This window comes from Cynara cardunculus (assembly GCF_001531365.2).
Source record: "Cynara cardunculus var. scolymus isolate 2C chromosome LG 15, CcrdV1, whole genome shotgun sequence".
Classification (NCBI taxonomy): domain Eukaryota; kingdom Viridiplantae; phylum Streptophyta; class Magnoliopsida; order Asterales; family Asteraceae; genus Cynara; species Cynara cardunculus.
Window position 1 is genome coordinate 3,457,892 of NC_037542.1, and position 19,366 is coordinate 3,477,257.

The 19,366-nt window shown below is 34.4% G+C and overlaps 2 protein-coding genes across 2 annotated transcripts; one reads left to right on the forward strand and one right to left on the reverse strand.

Annotated features, from left to right (window-relative positions):
• Positions 1-202: 202 nt before the first annotated feature.
• Positions 203-6,326, forward strand: LOC112527935 (probable sugar phosphate/phosphate translocator At3g17430). Its single transcript, XM_025138798.1, has 10 exons — positions 203-352; positions 1,970-2,227; positions 3,010-3,117; positions 3,867-3,898; positions 4,011-4,061; positions 4,387-4,448; positions 4,530-4,791; positions 5,326-5,591; positions 5,675-5,769; positions 5,845-6,326. Exons 2-10 carry the CDS (start codon positions 2,144-2,146, stop codon positions 6,034-6,036), a joined length of 1,152 nt encoding a protein of 383 aa, XP_024994566.1. The 5' UTR covers positions 203-352; positions 1,970-2,143; the 3' UTR covers positions 6,037-6,326.
• A 1,021-nt stretch (positions 6,327-7,347) lies between these two features.
• LOC112527463 (novel plant SNARE 13) lies at positions 7,348-15,566 on the reverse strand. The gene is made up of 10 exons (XM_025138137.1): positions 15,136-15,566; positions 11,924-12,016; positions 10,274-10,367; positions 8,991-9,028; positions 8,395-8,492; positions 8,233-8,312; positions 8,105-8,161; positions 7,919-8,011; positions 7,744-7,818; positions 7,348-7,657 (listed from the first exon to the last, which is right to left on the reverse strand). The coding sequence occupies exons 1-10, from the start codon at positions 15,213-15,215 to the stop codon at positions 7,553-7,555; spliced, it is 813 nt and encodes a 270-aa protein (XP_024993905.1). The 5' UTR covers positions 15,216-15,566; the 3' UTR covers positions 7,348-7,552.
• Positions 15,567-19,366: the final 3,800 nt, after the last annotated feature.

Sequence of the window (19,366 nt, forward strand, 5' to 3'; positions counted from 1 at the left end):
AACGGTGGAGATCATTTCTTACACTTCTCACCTTCACTATCAAGCGAACCCATCCTAAATTCTATTTGAGTTTGTATGGGTTTTAAGAAGAAAAAGGTACAATAACATAATACTCATAGTTAAGGGCTTGAAATGGAAACCATTAGTTTTTGCTGATTGGGGAAACAAAGATCTCGTATGTGTATGTGTTTCATTTCGCCAAACCTCCGTCCATTTACACACACACACACACACTCTCTCTCTCACAGAGTCTGTGGAGTAAATATATGAGTTACTCTTCTTCGTGGTAGCGACTTGGGGGATCTGCTGCACACAGTTCTCCAAAGAGCATTGGAGCAATCGATCTTCAAAGGTCCTAACTGTTTTCTACTTTTCTTTTATTTCGCATATGTAGATCACCAGATTTGTTTCAACAGATTCAGCTTTTACATTACCGTTTAGCAGAATGCCTATTTGTTTACTTCAATGTACTGATTTTAAACCTGATTTTATCTGTTTATACTTCGCTTTTGCAATCTCAAAGTATCTGGACTCGGATTTAGTTTTTTATTGCCTGGTAACCGCAGGGATGGAGACTATTTTCTTTATAAAATCGTATTTATGTGTCTACTAGTGCGGATTCTACTCCCATTCAGTGGTAAAATTGGTACCGGATGTAATCTGTGGAACTATTGCCATGAAATGGAAGTGCGAATTAGAATTCTGCCTTAAGTTGTAGTAGATCTAAGTACGACTGTAATGCTTGAAACCGAAAGAGGAGGAAAAACTGCATAAGAACTTCAGTTCACTGTAATTCTATCACATTTCAAATTTGTTCACGGAATGCTTTAAGCGGCTCAGCATGTTTAAGGTGGGATTATTTTTAGTTTAAACAATGTCCTGTTGAATGGGACCTTATCTCACATTGATCAGCAACAAGTGAAGGCATAAAGAAATATGGATTTTTCATCAATGTTCATTGTTATGATATTCTACATTCAAATAAGCATTGGTCTACAAAATTGAAGGTGGAAAAGATGGTCGAGTTTGATCACAGTCAAATATGAAGTTTTGCTGAACTCACACACACCAAGACTGTAGCTAAACTAAAAATAGGTGAAAGAAATGAAAGTGAAAAAGATCAAAGCAAGGCATTAAACACATTACAATTTTATGGGTAGTCAAAATAAACATTTATTTACAATGCAAAGTTTCTGAACCTTTGGATCACTTCCACGATGAAATCTTAATTTGACAAAAGAGATCTGGTGGGCAATTTGCTACCACAAATTAACATTCGTTGCATACTCTTATTCAAATATCAAAATGGTAAAATTTGTACCTCTTTTGTAGACCATACTAATACCAAATTGAGATGCATGGAAGAAACTGTCTGAGATGAGTTGAAATTCACCCTTGAAGATTGGTATCTACACAACATGGAAAATAATCACCATAATAAAGACAGTGATATATGTAATAGCATATGATGGTACTAACACCCTAGCAGACTGAAAAGTGAAAAGTCAGTTGGCAGTACTCGTTAATCAATATTATTCCGAGGGCCAGCTGCAACATCTATCTATCAATTCTCTACAGCGAGGTGCATATAATCATACTCTTCTTACCTTTCTTGGTTGACTTCAGTTATGGCCTTCCCTACATAAAGCATTGAAGTCCATCTTGAAGTACTTGTCTAAGATGTCAGTGCTTTATCCATCTTAAGAAAAAAAATTCACCTGTGCTTACTTTTACTATCTTGGCAATGCATACACTTCAAATGTATCACTTCTAGGCATCCAATGTTTACCATTTTAGCTACACCACTGATATTTAAGTGCATAAGGTTCTGAGATTCTTTTAGCTGGTCTGCTTAATTTCATTATTTGTTATACGATTACAAAGTAATGTTTGTGAAGTGGAATCTAGCTTTACAAGGCTTGTTTACATCTTCTTTAAATTGAAGGGTTTTCAGCTGTGTCATTTGCAGGAGGCTATCATTTGTAGCTTGACAAAGATGAAGTTCTCTCCTCTCTTGTAATAAGTGGATTAGCTTTCTGGTCGGAAAATCCAAATATTGATCATCTGGTTTGGGGAGAGAATCTCATTGTATAATTGAGATCTGGGAACTGATAACAAACTTGTGAATTAAGCTGCCAGAGAAATGATTAACAAGTCACTTTTCTTGACTTACCTGTACCTATTAATCTACATCTTGCTGTCATCTGGAGTTATTCTGTACAACAAGGTAACTACTTTTCACCTTCAGTCTCAACATTTATGCTACTGTTTACTTATGATTCTTTATGATGGGCCATCGGATGTGTGTGCTCTTTTCATGTAGATGTTCTTCTAAAAGTTGGTGCAGAGGTTTCAATAATGCAAATGGAAAATTCTACATGTTCTGTAATATGGAAATTGAAATGCCAAGGCATCTCTGTAAATCAGCAATATCTCTTGATCACATGTGTCCTGCTGCACTTAAGATCAGTTAAACAAATGTTTTCTTCTGTTAGACATAGATATCTTTCTCTAAAGATATTTTATGGGTATTTGTGATGCTGAGCTGTGAACTCCTTAAGAAGTTAGGACTATCAGCATTATGTTTGCTCATGGATTGATGGGTATCACTTGTGATGCTAGACAAGAATGACTATGGATTATGAAAACCGAGTTTAGTAAATCCAACAGCTGTGCTTGCTTTCTGTTTTCTGGTTTGCTGGCAACAAGCAACCTTGGGTTCATCAAAGCCTGATTTGGCTACGTGGTTCTACGACTGTCCTTGAGCTTGACCCCCTTCATCACCTGTATATATTCCATAAGCACATCATATTTTGTTTCTTCATATAATTGTTCCCTAAGTTTTTAGATCTTTAGTATTTCTGAACAGTGTGCGGCCGTCAGTATGTGCTTATGGTTTGGTGGTTCTACTAATTCATATCTTATGACTAATCAATGCATGCATTTGTATTTCATTGTACTTCTCCGAATAAATTCCATCTTACCTACTATCATTTTATTTACTTGCAGTGGGTTCTCTCTCCGAAGTACTTCAATTTTCCCTTTCCTATCACACTTACTATGATACACATGGGCTTTTCTGGAGCTGTATCATTCCTTCTTGTTCGTGTTTTCAAGGTATTGTTCTTTTCGAGTATTTTCAATAATCTCTATTCTTTATATATTATCATCCCATCAGCTGAAATTACTTATTGATATGCCATCTTAATCGTAGACATAAATCCATTTTTCAAGTAATACCAATCACTAAGTGATTTCAAATGTGTAAGATCTACGTATATTAATGTTTTAGAAGTCTTTGTTCTGCCATGCTATGTAGACAATGATACTTATATTCATCTTACTTATATGATCCAACGATGATATAGCATATTGATCACACTCCTATAATTTAATTGTGCTTCTCAAGTAAGTTACCTACATTTTTTATATAGAAACATGTTTCACTTGTCATATATCTCATTTGAAGTTATTGAAAGTATAAGTCTAGCAGAATGTATCCCAGGTACAGGGATCCGTAACTCAAGATTTTATCACTGTTCCTGAACTGAACTTTCAACTCTTACATGTCCCTGAAATCATCTTATTAGATACCCATTGCTTGGTTTACATATAATTATGAAACAGAAAAGCCGAGTACTATGCTGCTATGCTGCTTTTGGCAATCCCAAGAAAACAATATAAGCCCTCACGTTGTACGCCTTGGGATAATGGAGTAATTTCATGATTTCCATCTCAAGTTTTAGAAATTTTAATATGAACTGAAGAGTTTATCTGGTTCTGGTTAGTTCAAACTGTTGAAAGCTATTACATGAACCAAGTTCATACTAATTTGCCACTTCTCTTCTTTCTCCATCATACTGCAGGTTGTTGCCCCTGTTAAAATGACCTTTGAAATGTAAGATATATATATATATATATATATATATATAAAAGATTAAATCAATTTATTTGTATTTTTCTTCAGTTTTTAACCTTCCACTAAATTTCTCTTTTCGTGGGCATGGTAGATATGCGACATGTGTAGTTCCCATCAGCGCTTTCTTTGCATCAAGTCTCTGGTATGAACCATTTGCATTACATTGATCAATTTAAAGACATCTCTTTTGAATATGGAAGTGGTTGTTGGATGTTTTTACTTTTTATATTTTACACTGTGTTTTGTCAACTTAGTCATTAGGCTATACTTATTTGTGATAAAAGAAATCGGGATTTACGTTTATTGCCAAAAAAGATCCCTCAAAGTTTAACATACAATAATGCTGCTGCCACATACTGCCAATTGGCTTTTGTGATGGATGCATTCGCTTGCTATATTTGTTGTAGGTGTTAAATTGTATAGACATCTTTAGATAAGTAACTTGACATGGCTATACTGTCCTGCAGGTTTGGCAACACTGCTTACTTGCATATATCAGTGGCCTTCATTCAGATGCTGAAAGCCCTAAGTAAGTCAAAGTGATTTCCATATCTCTTGTTCCAATTACTGCATCTATCTGATTATAGCTGACGACTGAAAATGGATACAGTGCCGGTGGCAACACTTATCATGGCTGTTTTATGTGGCACGGACAAGCTTAGGTGGGATGTGTTCTTGAACATGTTGCTGGTCAGCGTTGGAGTTGTGATCTCCTCGTATGGGGAAATCCATTTTAATATAGTTGGTACGCTTTACCAGGTCACGGGTATTTTTGCAGAAGCTTTGAGGCTAGTGTTAACTCAAGTCCTCCTGCAAAAGAAGGGTTTAAATCTAAACCCGATTACAAGCTTATATTACATAGCTCCTTGCAGGTACTGGATTGCAGTTCTTTCTTCTTATAAACAGTTAATCTCCATGAGGAAAAGTTTTGTGTACTTTTTGATGTTCTATTTGTTTTTTTGGGTTATTCCCTGACCTCTTCCCAGTTTCTTGAGGACATTTATGTAAACAAAATTAGTTGGGACATGGGGTAGGGTTATAAAGTCGATGTCAACAAATATTTACTTATGCACTAGGATTATTGCTTCTAAAAAGTCTTGGCTGTCAACATCGCTCCATGCCCACTGTTTGCTTGTTTTAGTTGGAGCTCCAAGAAAAAAATAATAATATTTGGTGTTTGTCATTTAATACTAGTAGAGCTGTAGTATGTTCTTTTGACCTGATCTGAAGATCTTGGGCCATTCGTTGTGCTATCCATTTGTCAAATGATATACAATAATAAAGAGGTTTTGATATTTAATCGTCAATAACAACATGCACGCACACTCTTTACTTTTCCTGTTTTTGAAGGGCTGGTACCGCTTGCTAATGTGGCAAGACTGAGTCTTTGTTTTTTGGTTTTCCAGTTTTGCGTTCCTGTTTGTGCCTTGGTATTTCTTGGAGAAGACTGGCATGGAAGTTTCACAGATTCAGTTCAATTTCTGGATTTTCTTCTCCAATGCCGTATGTGCTTTAGCATTGAACTTCTCAATTTTCCTAGTGATTGGTAGAACTGGAGCAGTTACCATTCGAGTTGCTGGGGTCCTGAAAGATTGGATACTTATAGCTCTTTCAACCGTAATATTTCCAGAGTCTGCCATTACTGGGCTGAATATTATTGGATATGCCATCGGTATGGAGTGTGTTGGACTGAAACGTATTTTAATCTATGGCTTGTGACTTTGATTAGTGATGGATGGTTATTATTGTGTGCAGCACTTTGTGGCGTAGTCATGTACAACTACATAAAGGTGAAGGATGTTAAAGCATCTCAAACTCCTGCAGATAGCATCCCAGAACGAATGACAAAGGTCGGTTTTCATCCTGATTTCATTTAGAAATGAAAATGTAGAATGAATTTGAACAACCGAGTTACTAATTTACAGGATTGGAGGCTCGAGAAGAAGTCATCAAATAATATATATGCAGCAGCAGGAGGTGATAACAACAATGATGATTTCGATACAAGTAGTGGTGGGAAGGTTAGTGATATGAATGTAGATGAAGAGGTGCCTCTTATGGCTTCTTCGAGGCTTTCGCATATTGGGCGATCACAGCTTAGCAGCCGAGATGCATGATCTCATATACATAAATAGTATCCATACGTTTACCTTTTTACCTTTAGGGATGTTGATGTTCATGTATGTGGCTTAACCACCCAAAATTGCTTCTTTTTTTCTTCTTTGTTATGGAAAAGTAAAAGGGTAGAACCAAATGAAGCAGTGTATTGTAGCATGTGAGGTTAATTTTTGTTGAACCAAAATAGAGCTGAATGAGGTTAAAATTGATATTACTCTGTGTGTTTTCTGTTCCATATGATATTATGGTGATTGGAAAGTGGTTTTCTGTAATAAAACAAGATTGGACTGTATGAATTGTGATTAAACTATAATTTATTATTATTAAAATGATAAATATAGAGCACCCTCTTTCCATTCTATTCCCATGTTCAAAAGATTTATGTTGCAAAACCAGAAAGGTGGTGCCGGATTGGTTTGAGCTTGGCTTCAAAGGTCGAAAGAACCAGGAGGTCCTAGGTTCAAATCCAAGGAGAATAAAAATCCCCTTGTGGCCATGGAGGTTCAAATGCGGTGACTCCGGGCTATCTGCAAAGCAGGTGGTCGTTCTGGGATTAGTCGGTTCGCATAGTGGGTTGAATATCCAGGTTAATAAAAAAAAAAAGATTTATGGTGCAAGTTATGTTACGACTTAAGTGAGAAATCTCATGTTTTTTCAACAAGCACCTTGTAAAGTAGAGATGCACAAATCGAACGGTTATGTATCTCCATTTTTAGTATCGTCTTGGTTGATGTAAATCATCGTTTGTTGGCGGCATTGTTGTATAATGGATTCTGTATGTCGTGTCCGAAAGTATCATGCCACTAAAGATGGATTTCAAAGATTAACTACGCTAGGTTGCTTTGTTAGACGTTAGTAAATCTTTGGCAACGACGTTGAAAATCAAAAGTTGTGGTTTCTTTTATTTTAATCATGATAATAGCCGTTTGCTAACTTGGTTAATTATATTATTATCTAGTGTCGAAAATATGGAGTATTACGACTTACACTTGGTTGACGTTATGTTTGAATCCACCTTGTACTTGTTGGGTTATTGTAGAAACCAATCCACTTGGTATAACCTATATGTAACTATAACGTGGGTCAAATTCAGGCGAAAACCGAAAAAAAATGAACTTTTTTAACACCCTAATAACCACTAATCAAGAGGGTATGCACATGTACACACAAGTACTTTGTAAGCAATTTGCACATGTGCATAAAAACCAATAAACTCCAATTACTTGTATGCATATGTTACGGTGCTATGCTAAATGGTAACGAGATTGTTCCTCAATTGGGTATTTGATAAAGAAGCAAATGAATGAATGTGGTTAAAGTGAAACTCATGGGCTCAACACCATAAAATAATAGTAATATGTTGTTCCAATTCAACCACAACAGTAATGAAGCCATTTACAACCATTTACATTCATCTCTATTTCTCCCTTTCACATAAAATAAAATAGAATAAAAACATTACCACACAATCCAACAACAATCAATCAAGCAATCATCTTTTCTTCTCTCAAAAAGTCAAAAATGCCCTTGTGCCACTGCTAATAGTCTCCTTGCAGCAGCTGGAGCTGGAGGAGCTAACCCTGGTATGTCTCTGATGTCTTTGTTATGTGGGTTCACAATCTATCAACACCACACACAAATCATTACAAACTTAACACATTCATCACAACAAAAACACATAATTAGTTCATCATTGATTGGTTTACCTTGACAATAATAATGGCAATCACACCACACACGATAAGGAATAGAAATAGCATGATGCATTTATCCGTAGCCACCTGCATATGTATAATATATACATATGTACATACATATATGTATATAAGTAGTCAATATCTATGTCTTCAATTTACTACGCAATAAAAAACACCAATGTACCTGCCGTCCTATCTCCTTCACAAGCTGAGATGCCTTTTTAATAGAGAACTGAATCGTGTCCAGTTCATTCACAATACGTCCCATTTGATCCGTCTGAACAAATAAACAAACAAGCAAACATTCTTCAACTTACTATACAACTAACTTACTTACTCAACCAACAACAAATCAATCCAACTAACTTACTTGGCCTTTCAAATTGGCAGCAGTTTGGGTTCCCACTTCAACCGTTTGTTGAACTACCTGTGTACATACACATACATTATACAAGTCACCAACTACTAAAATTTATTAATCAAGTTAAGTGAGATCACCTGTTGGGAGCGTGCAATGGCCTGATCAGTCTCATCCATTGTCTTCATGCCAGCTTGAACAAGCTCCTGATTCGACATTTCTACACAAACAACCACTCATCACTTGTTATTATCCAATGAACCATCATATCATTTCTTTTCTTTTAAAGCAGTCCATCTCACCTGATGCCACCTGAGTATTGTCATCAGCCATAGGTTCACTACCGCCTGCTCCCATGTCAAAAAGTTCAACCCTCTTGTTTCCAAGAGTGCTTTGATATCTGGATTCCATAATAATATCAATATCAACATGTTTTCACTATACTAAACCATCAATATGAATCCTAGCTCTTATCTTTCATATTTATTCACTTTCCAAACCATAGACTGCATGAAATCAGGTTTTTTTCTAGAGGTGTTAATACCAGGCTTCAAACCTTAATCAATTAGATTGACTAGAATATAACAAGTAATAGAATAAAAAATATCTTGGGTAAAGAAATTTTTCATTGTTTTTCCAACTAACAAAAATATACTTTATGCAAGCTGTATGTTTTTATGTCAAACTTTTTGGATGCATGCTTGGTAGATGAACTAAAACAGCATAAGACGATACCATTCAAGATGGAATACCTAGCCATAGCATGTGAACAGAATATTTTTGGGTGATAAATTGCAATTGAAAACCAGAATCATCAGATATCAACATGGGTGTTCAGATGTATCTCCAAAAATGGAGATCCATAATTACACAATCTAAGAAAAATAAATGCACTTACGTCTTTCTCAAGGCCACATATGAATTTAGCTCTTTGATCTGCAAACACAGAAGCATTGTGTAAAATGAGACGAGTTACAGGAACATAACCACACATAAGTAAATAAATGTGATGGACAACACGTGTGTATAATCCAGTTTCTACGCTCAAAGAGATGGCTATTAAAATGGGAAAATCTGTCAACAAAGAAAATCCAAATCACCATATCGTATGTCATTACTATCTTAAATGGATCAAAAAGCTTCAGAAATCTAACATTCTAAAAGACAAGGATAAAGAAGCACATAAACAACTGAAGATCAGGTTTATTTCTAATCTAAAAATACAGATATCCAATTAAAATTCACATTTATCGACAACCAAAAAATACACCCTCTAGGAGCTTTGATGAATCAAACATCCAATCTGATATATGTAAGGGGCCGTTTACTATAGTGGTAAGTGCTTACCGAGTACTTTTCCTTATCTGATGAACATGGCAAGGGTTAAAAATCATAACCGGTAAGAGCAATGGTAAAGATGGAGAGTCTTACTCGGTAAGTGAGGGTGACGACCCTTACCCGGGTAAGTGCTTACCGGGTAAATTGTTGCATATGCTACCATTTTAATATACTACAATCTTACCCAGTAAAATAAATTATAGTGTTGACTCCTAACAGTAAGTGCTTACCGGGTAAGCATTTAGGTAAACGGCCCCTAAGTTAGATCAAGAATTTAAGGTGCATGTTATTACAATGGAGAAGTTTGAAATTATATTGTCCTTCCAGATATAATATGCCTTCATGGCATATAATGAATTATGACATAGCTCTGTGATTTCTGATGGGTTTTATTTTACAAGTATTACCTTCAATGGTCTGTCTCAATCAGATGGGACAAAACAAAGAAAACAATCATATGTTTTTACATATTATTTCAATACAAGTACACCAGAGTGTATCAACTAGTGATCAAAAAAATAAAAATTGAAGTAAGATCTGTCCACCTCTTCTCCTGAGACTAACAAAACCTGATTAATTATATTTTAATTCATATTGTTAGCCCTGAGGAGAATGTTGCCACCTAAGACTCCAACCAGATCACACCGCAGAAAAGATCCCCTACTCAATACACCCAGTAGACAAGTAACATCCGAAAATTGATAAAAGTAACAATTCAAGGCATTATGAGAAGGATGTATACAAGTACACATTCATATAAAGGTTGATAAGGGAATACTTCACAACTAAAGAGAACAAAACAAATTACATGAATGCTCTAGATATCAATAAGCATAGTCTTACCATTGATTGCTTCTCATCATTGAGCTTCTTGCTGACCTCTGGAGGATTTTTACTTTCCTCCTCTTTGATTTCACGATCGAAGTCTTTGATCAACCTAAAGGGAAACAAATCCATCAAGTTCCGAGTGCAGGGTTCCTTTAGAGTGCCAAGATGAAACTTCAATAACAGATACCAGGTACAAAATCTCTACATATGTCAAGTACTTGTTTCCTTCACCCCCATCAAGTAATTGTATAATAAGCTTCCAGTAGGAGACAGAGAAAAATTTCCCTTGTTTAATATGTCACAAGAATAAAGTATAGATGTATCAGGAGGGATAGAGATAGAGGAGAGTTAATAACAGCTAGGAGGGAAACTTTCCCAAGCTAACATGATCTTCCTCCAATAGTTGAGAGCTTGGATAAAGACTTGCTCTTCATTGGATAGTTTAAAATGGACTTCACCAAGAATAAAGGATTCCCCCCACAGGGCCTTCCTGTATGGTAGTGAAGAAGTAAATGAGAGATTTTTGTGGGCTGTTGACAGGTAGAAAGAAATGGGATTGTGCCAACAAGCCCCCTATTCATCTCAACCAAAAGATGAATAATTCCCCTATATGCTTGACTCATGCCCCAAGAACCCCTGGCACATAAGGCATGAACTAATTTTTCACTGGAGGGAGACTGGGAGAGAAAATGGGTATGCATCTACTGGAGATTTGTTCATGGGACTTAAGGTCACCTTCTGTATTCCGTTTTATTAGGGTCACATAAAATATCTTTATCCGTTAAGCCAAGTGGAGGGCTTTTGAATTGAGAGCAACACTACCCTGATAAAAGGTTGAATTAAGTAGGACTGAAATCTGTTAAAAGAAGTCTTCACTTGTAGGACCTTCTTTGATGATTCATGTAAGCTTGGGTTTTTCATTCAGGCCCTCTTGGAACACCCTATAGGCCAATGTGTATAAGCGGGATTTCTTAACACTTCACAACCACTCAGAACAATTTATAAGCACAACATACTACACTGAGCAGATGCATGAGTCGTGACTAAAACTCAACCATCCATCCTGGTGTAAGTTTCTGACAAAACAATACTACCAGTGCGGTCATTGATGATTTATCATCTTTTTATCTGATAAGAAGATTTTTCTATCATGATATAGAAAGAAAGATTCAAATATGGATATGCACACGGAAAAGGAAGGTGGAAAATAAATCTGAAAAATGAAAACAACCATGCAGAGAAAATCATTAATGAAAAACGCAAAGGAATAGTCTATATGGAGCAACTCATTGATTGAGATGATATGTTATGGAAAAGAACCACGCCTGATGTCCTGAGTTGACAGCCTCCCTCCCCCAAAAGAACTCCTTCATATAAGGACGATACAACAATACTTTGATCACCTAGCGAACAACAAACTTAGAAAGGATAGTAATACAATGCTTTCCTTCTTTGAGTGTCTAACCTCCATCTTAAGAACAAAACTTGCTTCAATTGACAAACACAAAAATTACTTTGGCAGTTAGGAAAGAAGGTGCATTTTTATATGGAACTTATACAAGAGCTATTCAAAAGAACTAATGACAGTAAATGCATAAGTTAAAACAAGTACAATAATAATAAACACATATGGGGGAGAGAAAACAAGAAAGAAAGGCTCAATACCTTTTACATTCTCTCATCTTTCCTGTAAGATCCTCCAATTGTTTACTTTGTCTGGTAGAGTCTTTAATCTTGTCCAGCTTTTGAAAGCCATTTCTGAAAATCATCAGAATGCTTTACTTCATTCATTCTAAATAAAGAGGAATACTACACTAAGGCTCAACATAGTTTCAAGTAAAAATGATTCACACTCCACCATATAGGTGGCCTCTTTAAAAGAAGATTAAGCATATCAATTGACCACATGAAAAGATTAAGTGTGCCACTTTGTTCTTTTGGTTACTATTGATGACACTAGCATTTACTCCTATAGCTAATTTATTCTATATATATATATATATATATATATATATAGACAGCTTAACAATATGTACTTATTGAATATTAAATGAATGAGTACAAGATAACAAACCCCGGCGCAAGTTCAATATAAAAAATGACATGTGACAAGTTTAGAAACTTTTTCAAGGATGTGAATTACAAGTACTCAATATGATACTAAAAAAGTGCAGCAGCTAAAATGGAAAAAAGATCATAAATAGTACATCGTCAAAAGAGGAAGAGGACTTAATCTTAATCATATCCCAAAATTTGTAAACTTCACTATGAGACAGCAGAACTGGGTGGAGGGAGGAAAAAACTTGCATTAGAGGGCAAACTCAAGGCTACATCATGCTATAGATTAGAAAACAATTTATAAGCACAACATCACATCATGGCCAAGTGCGCATACAATGAATGATGGATTCTGAGAGCATTTAAGTGCAACATGTGTGCTCAAATATAGATTCTCAAGCATGCTACGGATATGATCAGCAAGTGTATGCATGCCTGTATCAAGCATTCAAGCCATAACCTTTCATAAGGCGCACAACTACAAGCATGAATCCTTGACTACCTAAGGTGGATAGAAAATAAAACCCATAAAAATTTAGAAAACAACTCAACCAATAAAGGATCTAGAAACATGAATGGCATCCCCATGCTCTCCAATCTTAAGTCAATTTCTAGAACATATAATGTCGCTAGATTACTTCCTCTCTTGTTAGTCTTGGCTTTCTTCTTCATTTTTTGGTGCTTTCATCTTGACGCAAGTCCCACCTTTCGATGCTGCACTCAAAGATTTACATTGGAGAGACCAACCAAACAAGCAGTGTTGCATCAGTCTCCTCCAACTTCAGTAGGACCCCCATCAACCTTCTCTCTAATATCCTCATTCTAATGTTAGCCACCTTATGCTCCGTATATACATTGAGCAACCATCAATGATTATATACTAATATACATAAAATATCCAAATCCCACCCAACTTATGCTCATCCAAAACCTCATATTCAAAGAAAATAGAATTGTACTGCAAAGAGTTTATGTATGCTGCAATCCAACTTAGGTGTAACCAAAACTTCAAGCATACATAACATAAGAGCTGAAGATATTCATTCAATAAGCTATGCAGAGTAAAACACACTACATGATGATCAACACTCAACAATTGGCAAGTGTAAAGAAATTAGTACAGTACTTGGGTTAACATCAAAATGTAGGAAATAGCCAGTAATCTTGCTAAATGCTAGAAGTAAAATCTCCAAGCATATGTTCTTCTATTATTAGATGATAGTACTCCTATCAGTTCTACTGAACACCACATACAATAATACATACAAGACATAAGGTGGATCTACATATAACTTGGTTGGAAACAAAGAAACTAACATTAACTCTCAACACTATATAGACAAAAATGCACAAATTAGTGCTATAATTCCAAGCTAGAAAGTAGACATTAATTGCTACATTCCTAACTTAAAAAAGTCAAAATGGTTTTGCTGCGCGCTTGACTTCAGGTAGAAGTGACGTCAACTTCACCTTCCATAGAGAATGGAGTTAAAAATAGCCAAGTGACATTTTTTGTTGCTCAATTGATGGTAAAAAGGACCGCCACAGATCATCTAATTTTCAAGGCAGGATTGTCTACCAGTAGCTAGCGGTGTTCCAAAAAAACCATGCTATAAATAGGCGTCAAGCATCCCCTTGCCGGTTCGATTAGTTAGGGCCATGTAATCGGCCGCCTGAGACTTTAGCATCCTCTGCCACTTTGATTAGCGACTAATCACTAAAGAGCATTTCAAAATACTAACCAAAGAATAATTGACGTTTCTAAACTTGTGTTCATCAGTTGGTTTTTCTCAACTTGAAGGGAACCTTCAAGATCCTTTGATTGGAGAAGTAACCGTACAAAAACTTATATAGTATCAAAATTTCTAATTACTCCAAAAACAATTATTTTTTATATATGAAGTCTACCAGTTATAGTTCTGCTGATTCCTCCATAAGCCATGCTTAGGTGATTAAGCACTAGACGGTTGATTGACCGCCTAGCTCTGGTTTTTAGACAGTGTAGCTGATCAATAGCAGCTACAAATGTTTATAATCATAAACTACATCTTGTAAAATTGACCATTTACACTCCATACTTCTGAATGCTGTCAGACCCTGAGAGCACCTCAAAAGAACTGGTACCTAAGGCACCTTATGCACCATGTAACTTGTAGGTTCAAAAAACCCAACTTAAAACAGAAAACTTTTTACCCATGTCATGCAGTTATACCGTTCTAGACCAAGCTTTTGGGAATATTTGATTCTAGAAATACTACTTTTAGCCAGAAACTGATATACAATATAGCAACTGCTAATATACCATCCTAGATGAAAACTCCTCTTGTTGCATAACTACTAAAGCAGGAAATCAGTAGATAGAATTAATGGCACTTATTGTAAGCAGCAAGATGATCTGTTGTCAATAAGTGAAACAATGTATCATTAATCATCCAAGATGCCAAGTATGCTGAAAAAACTTTTGTACGAATAACAATAAAGTTCTAGCCAGACTAAGTAAAGTAAGCATCCCATCAACTTCATGGCTGTACCACGTACAAGGAAAAATGGTCGATCTAAAAGGCGAAAAAACGAAAGTTGCTTACACCCTATGCTAATTTTGTGCCAGATGAAGCAGATAATTACGATTCATTTGCTGCATTACTTTAAATCGAAATTGAAGCACAATAAGTTCAAAGTTGTAACCCTCAATTCCATGTTCACAAACACTACGAAAATCACAAGAACAAAGATCGGTAGTTGGTATTAACATCTAGATGGACTATAATGAAAAATAGCAACAACACGAAATGATCTAAATGAATAATTAAATAACATACGCGAGGGCTCGAAAATTGTCACGAATTTCACCATGGATCTGCTCCATTTGAGGGTTCATTTGCAAATCCGGATTCGCCATTCTTAAACCCTGCTCTTTCTCTACCTAGGCACTTAGAACCTCCCTCAAGAAAAAGAAACAAAACACCTTCAAAACCAGAAACAAACCCTAATCTTCAATTTGAAAGAAGATCTTCAAAACGTAACATTGTATTCTACTCCACCCCACTTCAGCCTACCACCATACAACTGTGGGAACTGTCTTACAGAGAATCAGCTTAAAAAAAAACTATATTTTAGACAACAAGAATGACAGAGACTAGAGGAGAACCATGTAGGTATGTCTTCCTCCTAGGGTTTCACAAACAAATTGGTGGGGGGAAGGATGAGAGAGAGAAAGGGGTTACTAGCCTGTAATCGCTGTGTCCACCTGTAAAGTGGGTATACAATGAAATAAATGGGGTTTTGGCATATTTGGTATTTTTGATGATTTGACTTTTTTTCTCCTTACTTACATGAATGGTCCTCCCATTTTTATGTTAACATCTCGTTTTTTATCTGATAAATGCTTATCAGATAGTTTATTTTAATCGGATGAACATGTCAATGATCGAGAATCTTATCCGATTAAAACAATAATAAGGATCAAGAGTCGGACCATGTAAGTGAGGATGATGATTCTTATCTGGTTAGTGTTTATTGAGTAAATTGTCGCTTACGATACTATTTTGATGGATTATAATCTTAACGAATAAAACAAGTGAGTATTAACCATTGCTGGCAGAGACGGCCAAATGGGACCGTCGCGGCCCGGTCGGGACGGTTTGAGACCGCCGGTTATGGTTTTCATCAAAGAAAAAGGTCCGGCCCAGCTCGGGACCGGTTATAGGCCCCATTTTTTTAAAAACAATGTATTTTTTTCTGTATTTCTAACTTTTTAAGTGTATTTGATTGAAAATCAAATGAAAAATTTACAATAAAACATACTTTTTAAGTGTATTTGATTGAAAATCAATTATAAAACTATAATAAAACGTAATTTTTAAGTGTATTTGATTGAAAATCATTTATAAAACTACAATAAAATGTATTTTATAAATGCATTTGATTGACTTAATTAGATATTTTAATTGTATTTGAATAACATTAAAGTATTTTAAATTTTTTTTTAAAAATATAAAAAGAAAATGTTTTTTTAATATAGGACCGGTTTAGACTTGGCACGGGACCGGTTACAAGTACCCTTAACCGGGCTTTAGTATTTCGACGAGACCGGGACCGGTCCAAATTAATCGGTCGCGGCCCGAGACCAGTTTTTGACCATCTCTAATGGCTGGTAAGTATTTGTGTAAATGACCCCTTAAACCTTACACAAAAAATGTAGGGTTTTAGGTATATATTTCTTTTTATCTTTCTCCAATTAATGTAAATAACTGGTGTTATATCAAATTCAGTGTGGCACTATTCATTACACCAAATGTTGGTGTAAAGTTTGGTGTACTATTTAGAATGATTTAGTGTCAATTTGGTATTTTGGTATAAGATTTGGTGTACGTATTGAAGATGGTTTAATTGTCTACGGGCATAACTGTAAGATGGTGAAAAAAAAAATCCCAATAAGTTGTTTGCAGCAACCTTCTAAAACACTGGTTTATTGGCTTATCAAACAGAACTTTTATGTAAACTTAAAATTAAGTTTGCTTATATTTGTCAAACGCCTAGTTTTGGTGTAGCARCTATATTTCGATTTATCCTCTTTTTTCAAGGATTTCATAACTGGACATTGAACTCATTTCATATGATGGGAGTTGCHGGTGTATTGGGTGCTGCTTTGCTATGCGCTATTCATGGTGCTACCGTAGAAAATACTTTATTTGAAGATGGTGATGGCGCAAATACATTCCGTGCTTTTAACCCAACTCAAGCTGAAGAAACTTATTCAATGGTCACTGCTAATCGCTTTTGGGAGCTTACGGTTTCATGTTCTATTTCACTCCCCGATGGGGGTTCTTTTCACCCTTCCCTCACGGTACTACTTCGCTATCGGTCACCCAATAGTATTTAGCCTTGCAAGGTGGTCCTTGCTGATTCTACTCGATACCCAAGTAGGCTTATAAAATAGATCGTGATATGATCAATTGCTTTATGGGTCGTCTCAGACCTTATGATTGGTGTTTATCCCCAAAATTTTTAGAGACCTTTTATAAACACACACAAAGTATTTACTTGTTATTAATATAGTCTCTATTCTTCTTTAGACCCTTTTTTCACTCTGATAGTATCGTAGATTGCGTCAATGCAGAGGAAATGAATGCATTTGTATACTATTAAATTCAATCTGAAGTTAAGTGAACTAGATTTAAAAATAAAATTGAACAAAACATGGATAAAAAAATGTCATATGTGTTCTTATATATTGGTTGAATAAAAACAAGGTTCTTATTTAACTATGCTAAAATGGTACCCGCACAATGTAGCGAGATACATCTTCATTTTAATGTGGTTTTGATAAAGATGATGTTTTTACTTTTGAATAAAGATATATTTGAAGATATCATAAAAATATGAAAAATTATATCGTTATTAATATCAAATTAATTATTTCAAAAGTTCTCGTTTTTTGTACAATTTCTTTAATTCATTTTTTTTATTATAATTTAATTTAGGTCTAATAGCGAAGTAATTTATTTTTGGCTTAACAGTATAATTTTTATAAAGATAATGATTATGTTAAAACTCAACGATTAACATAATTATATTTTAAAATTTTTATATAAAATAAGATGTTTTTATGTGGTATAATGTTTTTATTTTTTGAATAAAATATAAATTTGAAGGTATCATAAAATTTTGAAAAAAAATGTATCGATTTTAATATCAAATTAAAATTTAAAAGTTCATGTTTTTTCTTGTTTGTGTAAATTCTATAATTTAATTTTTTATTATAATTTAATTTAGATTTAATAATGAAGTCATTTACTTTTGGTTTAATAATATAATTTTTTATAAAGATAATAATTAATATTTTGTTAGAATTCAATAATCATCTTAAATAAAATGAGATATTTATCCAGTATGTGATTATATTTATCTATAATAGTTACACGAATTCAAATATAGAGCTTTAATAAGTTGTACATACGCACAGTTTACTTGTAATCTTAAATTTTAAATAATATGTATCAATAAACATATTACTTATATGTAATTATTTATATTTACATCTTCTAATTCCAGTTTTAACATAAAATAGAGGTGATTATCCGTTAACTTTAGCAAGCAATCATATATGTTAGTTAATTTAATTCAAATTAAATAAAAATAGGGAAAAGTACAATAAAAACCAATGAACTTTCTTGTTTGGAATGATTAAGTCCTTGAACTTTTTTTTGGAACAAATAAGTCCTTGGACWTTCCAAAACATGTTAAATAAKTCCTTGWACATTCCAAAATATGTTAAATAAGTCCTTGAACAATTTTTGGAACAAATAAGTCATTGGACATTCCAAAAAATGTTAAATAAGTCCTTGGACAATCAAATAAGTCCTTGAACAATCCAAAACATGTTAAATAACTTCTTGAAAAAAATAAAGTGGTAAAATAGTGAAAAAAATCCGGAAAAAAAACCCAATGAACATTTATATTTTGAACGATTAAGCCCCTAAATATTTTTTGAACCAAAAAGTATKTADATCTATAAAATTAAACAAATATAACAAAAAAGTACTTACATTTACAAAAAAATAATTACCATTTTAACTAGTTGTACAAGTCATAAGAATGTATCCAACATGTTTTATAAAAGTCCAAGAAGTTATTTAACATGTTTTGGATTGTTCAAGGACTTATTTGTTCCAAAAATTGTCCAAGGACTTATTTAACATTTTTTGAAATGTTCAAGGACTTATTTGTTCCAAAAATTGTTCAAGGACTTATTTAACATTTTTTGAAATGTCTAAGAACTTATTTAACATATTTTGGAATATCCAAGGACTTATTTGTTCCAAAAAATTGTTCAAGGACTTATTTAACATGTATTGGAATGTTCAAGGACTTATTTGTTCCAAAAAAAAGTTCAAGGACTTAATCATTCCAAACAAGAAAGTTCATTGGTTTTTATTGTATTTTTCCCATAAAAATAATATGATTTAGACACTGATAATTAATGTATGTTAAATAGTTTTTTTTATTAACTTGGATATCCAACCCGCTATGCGAACCAACTAATCTCAG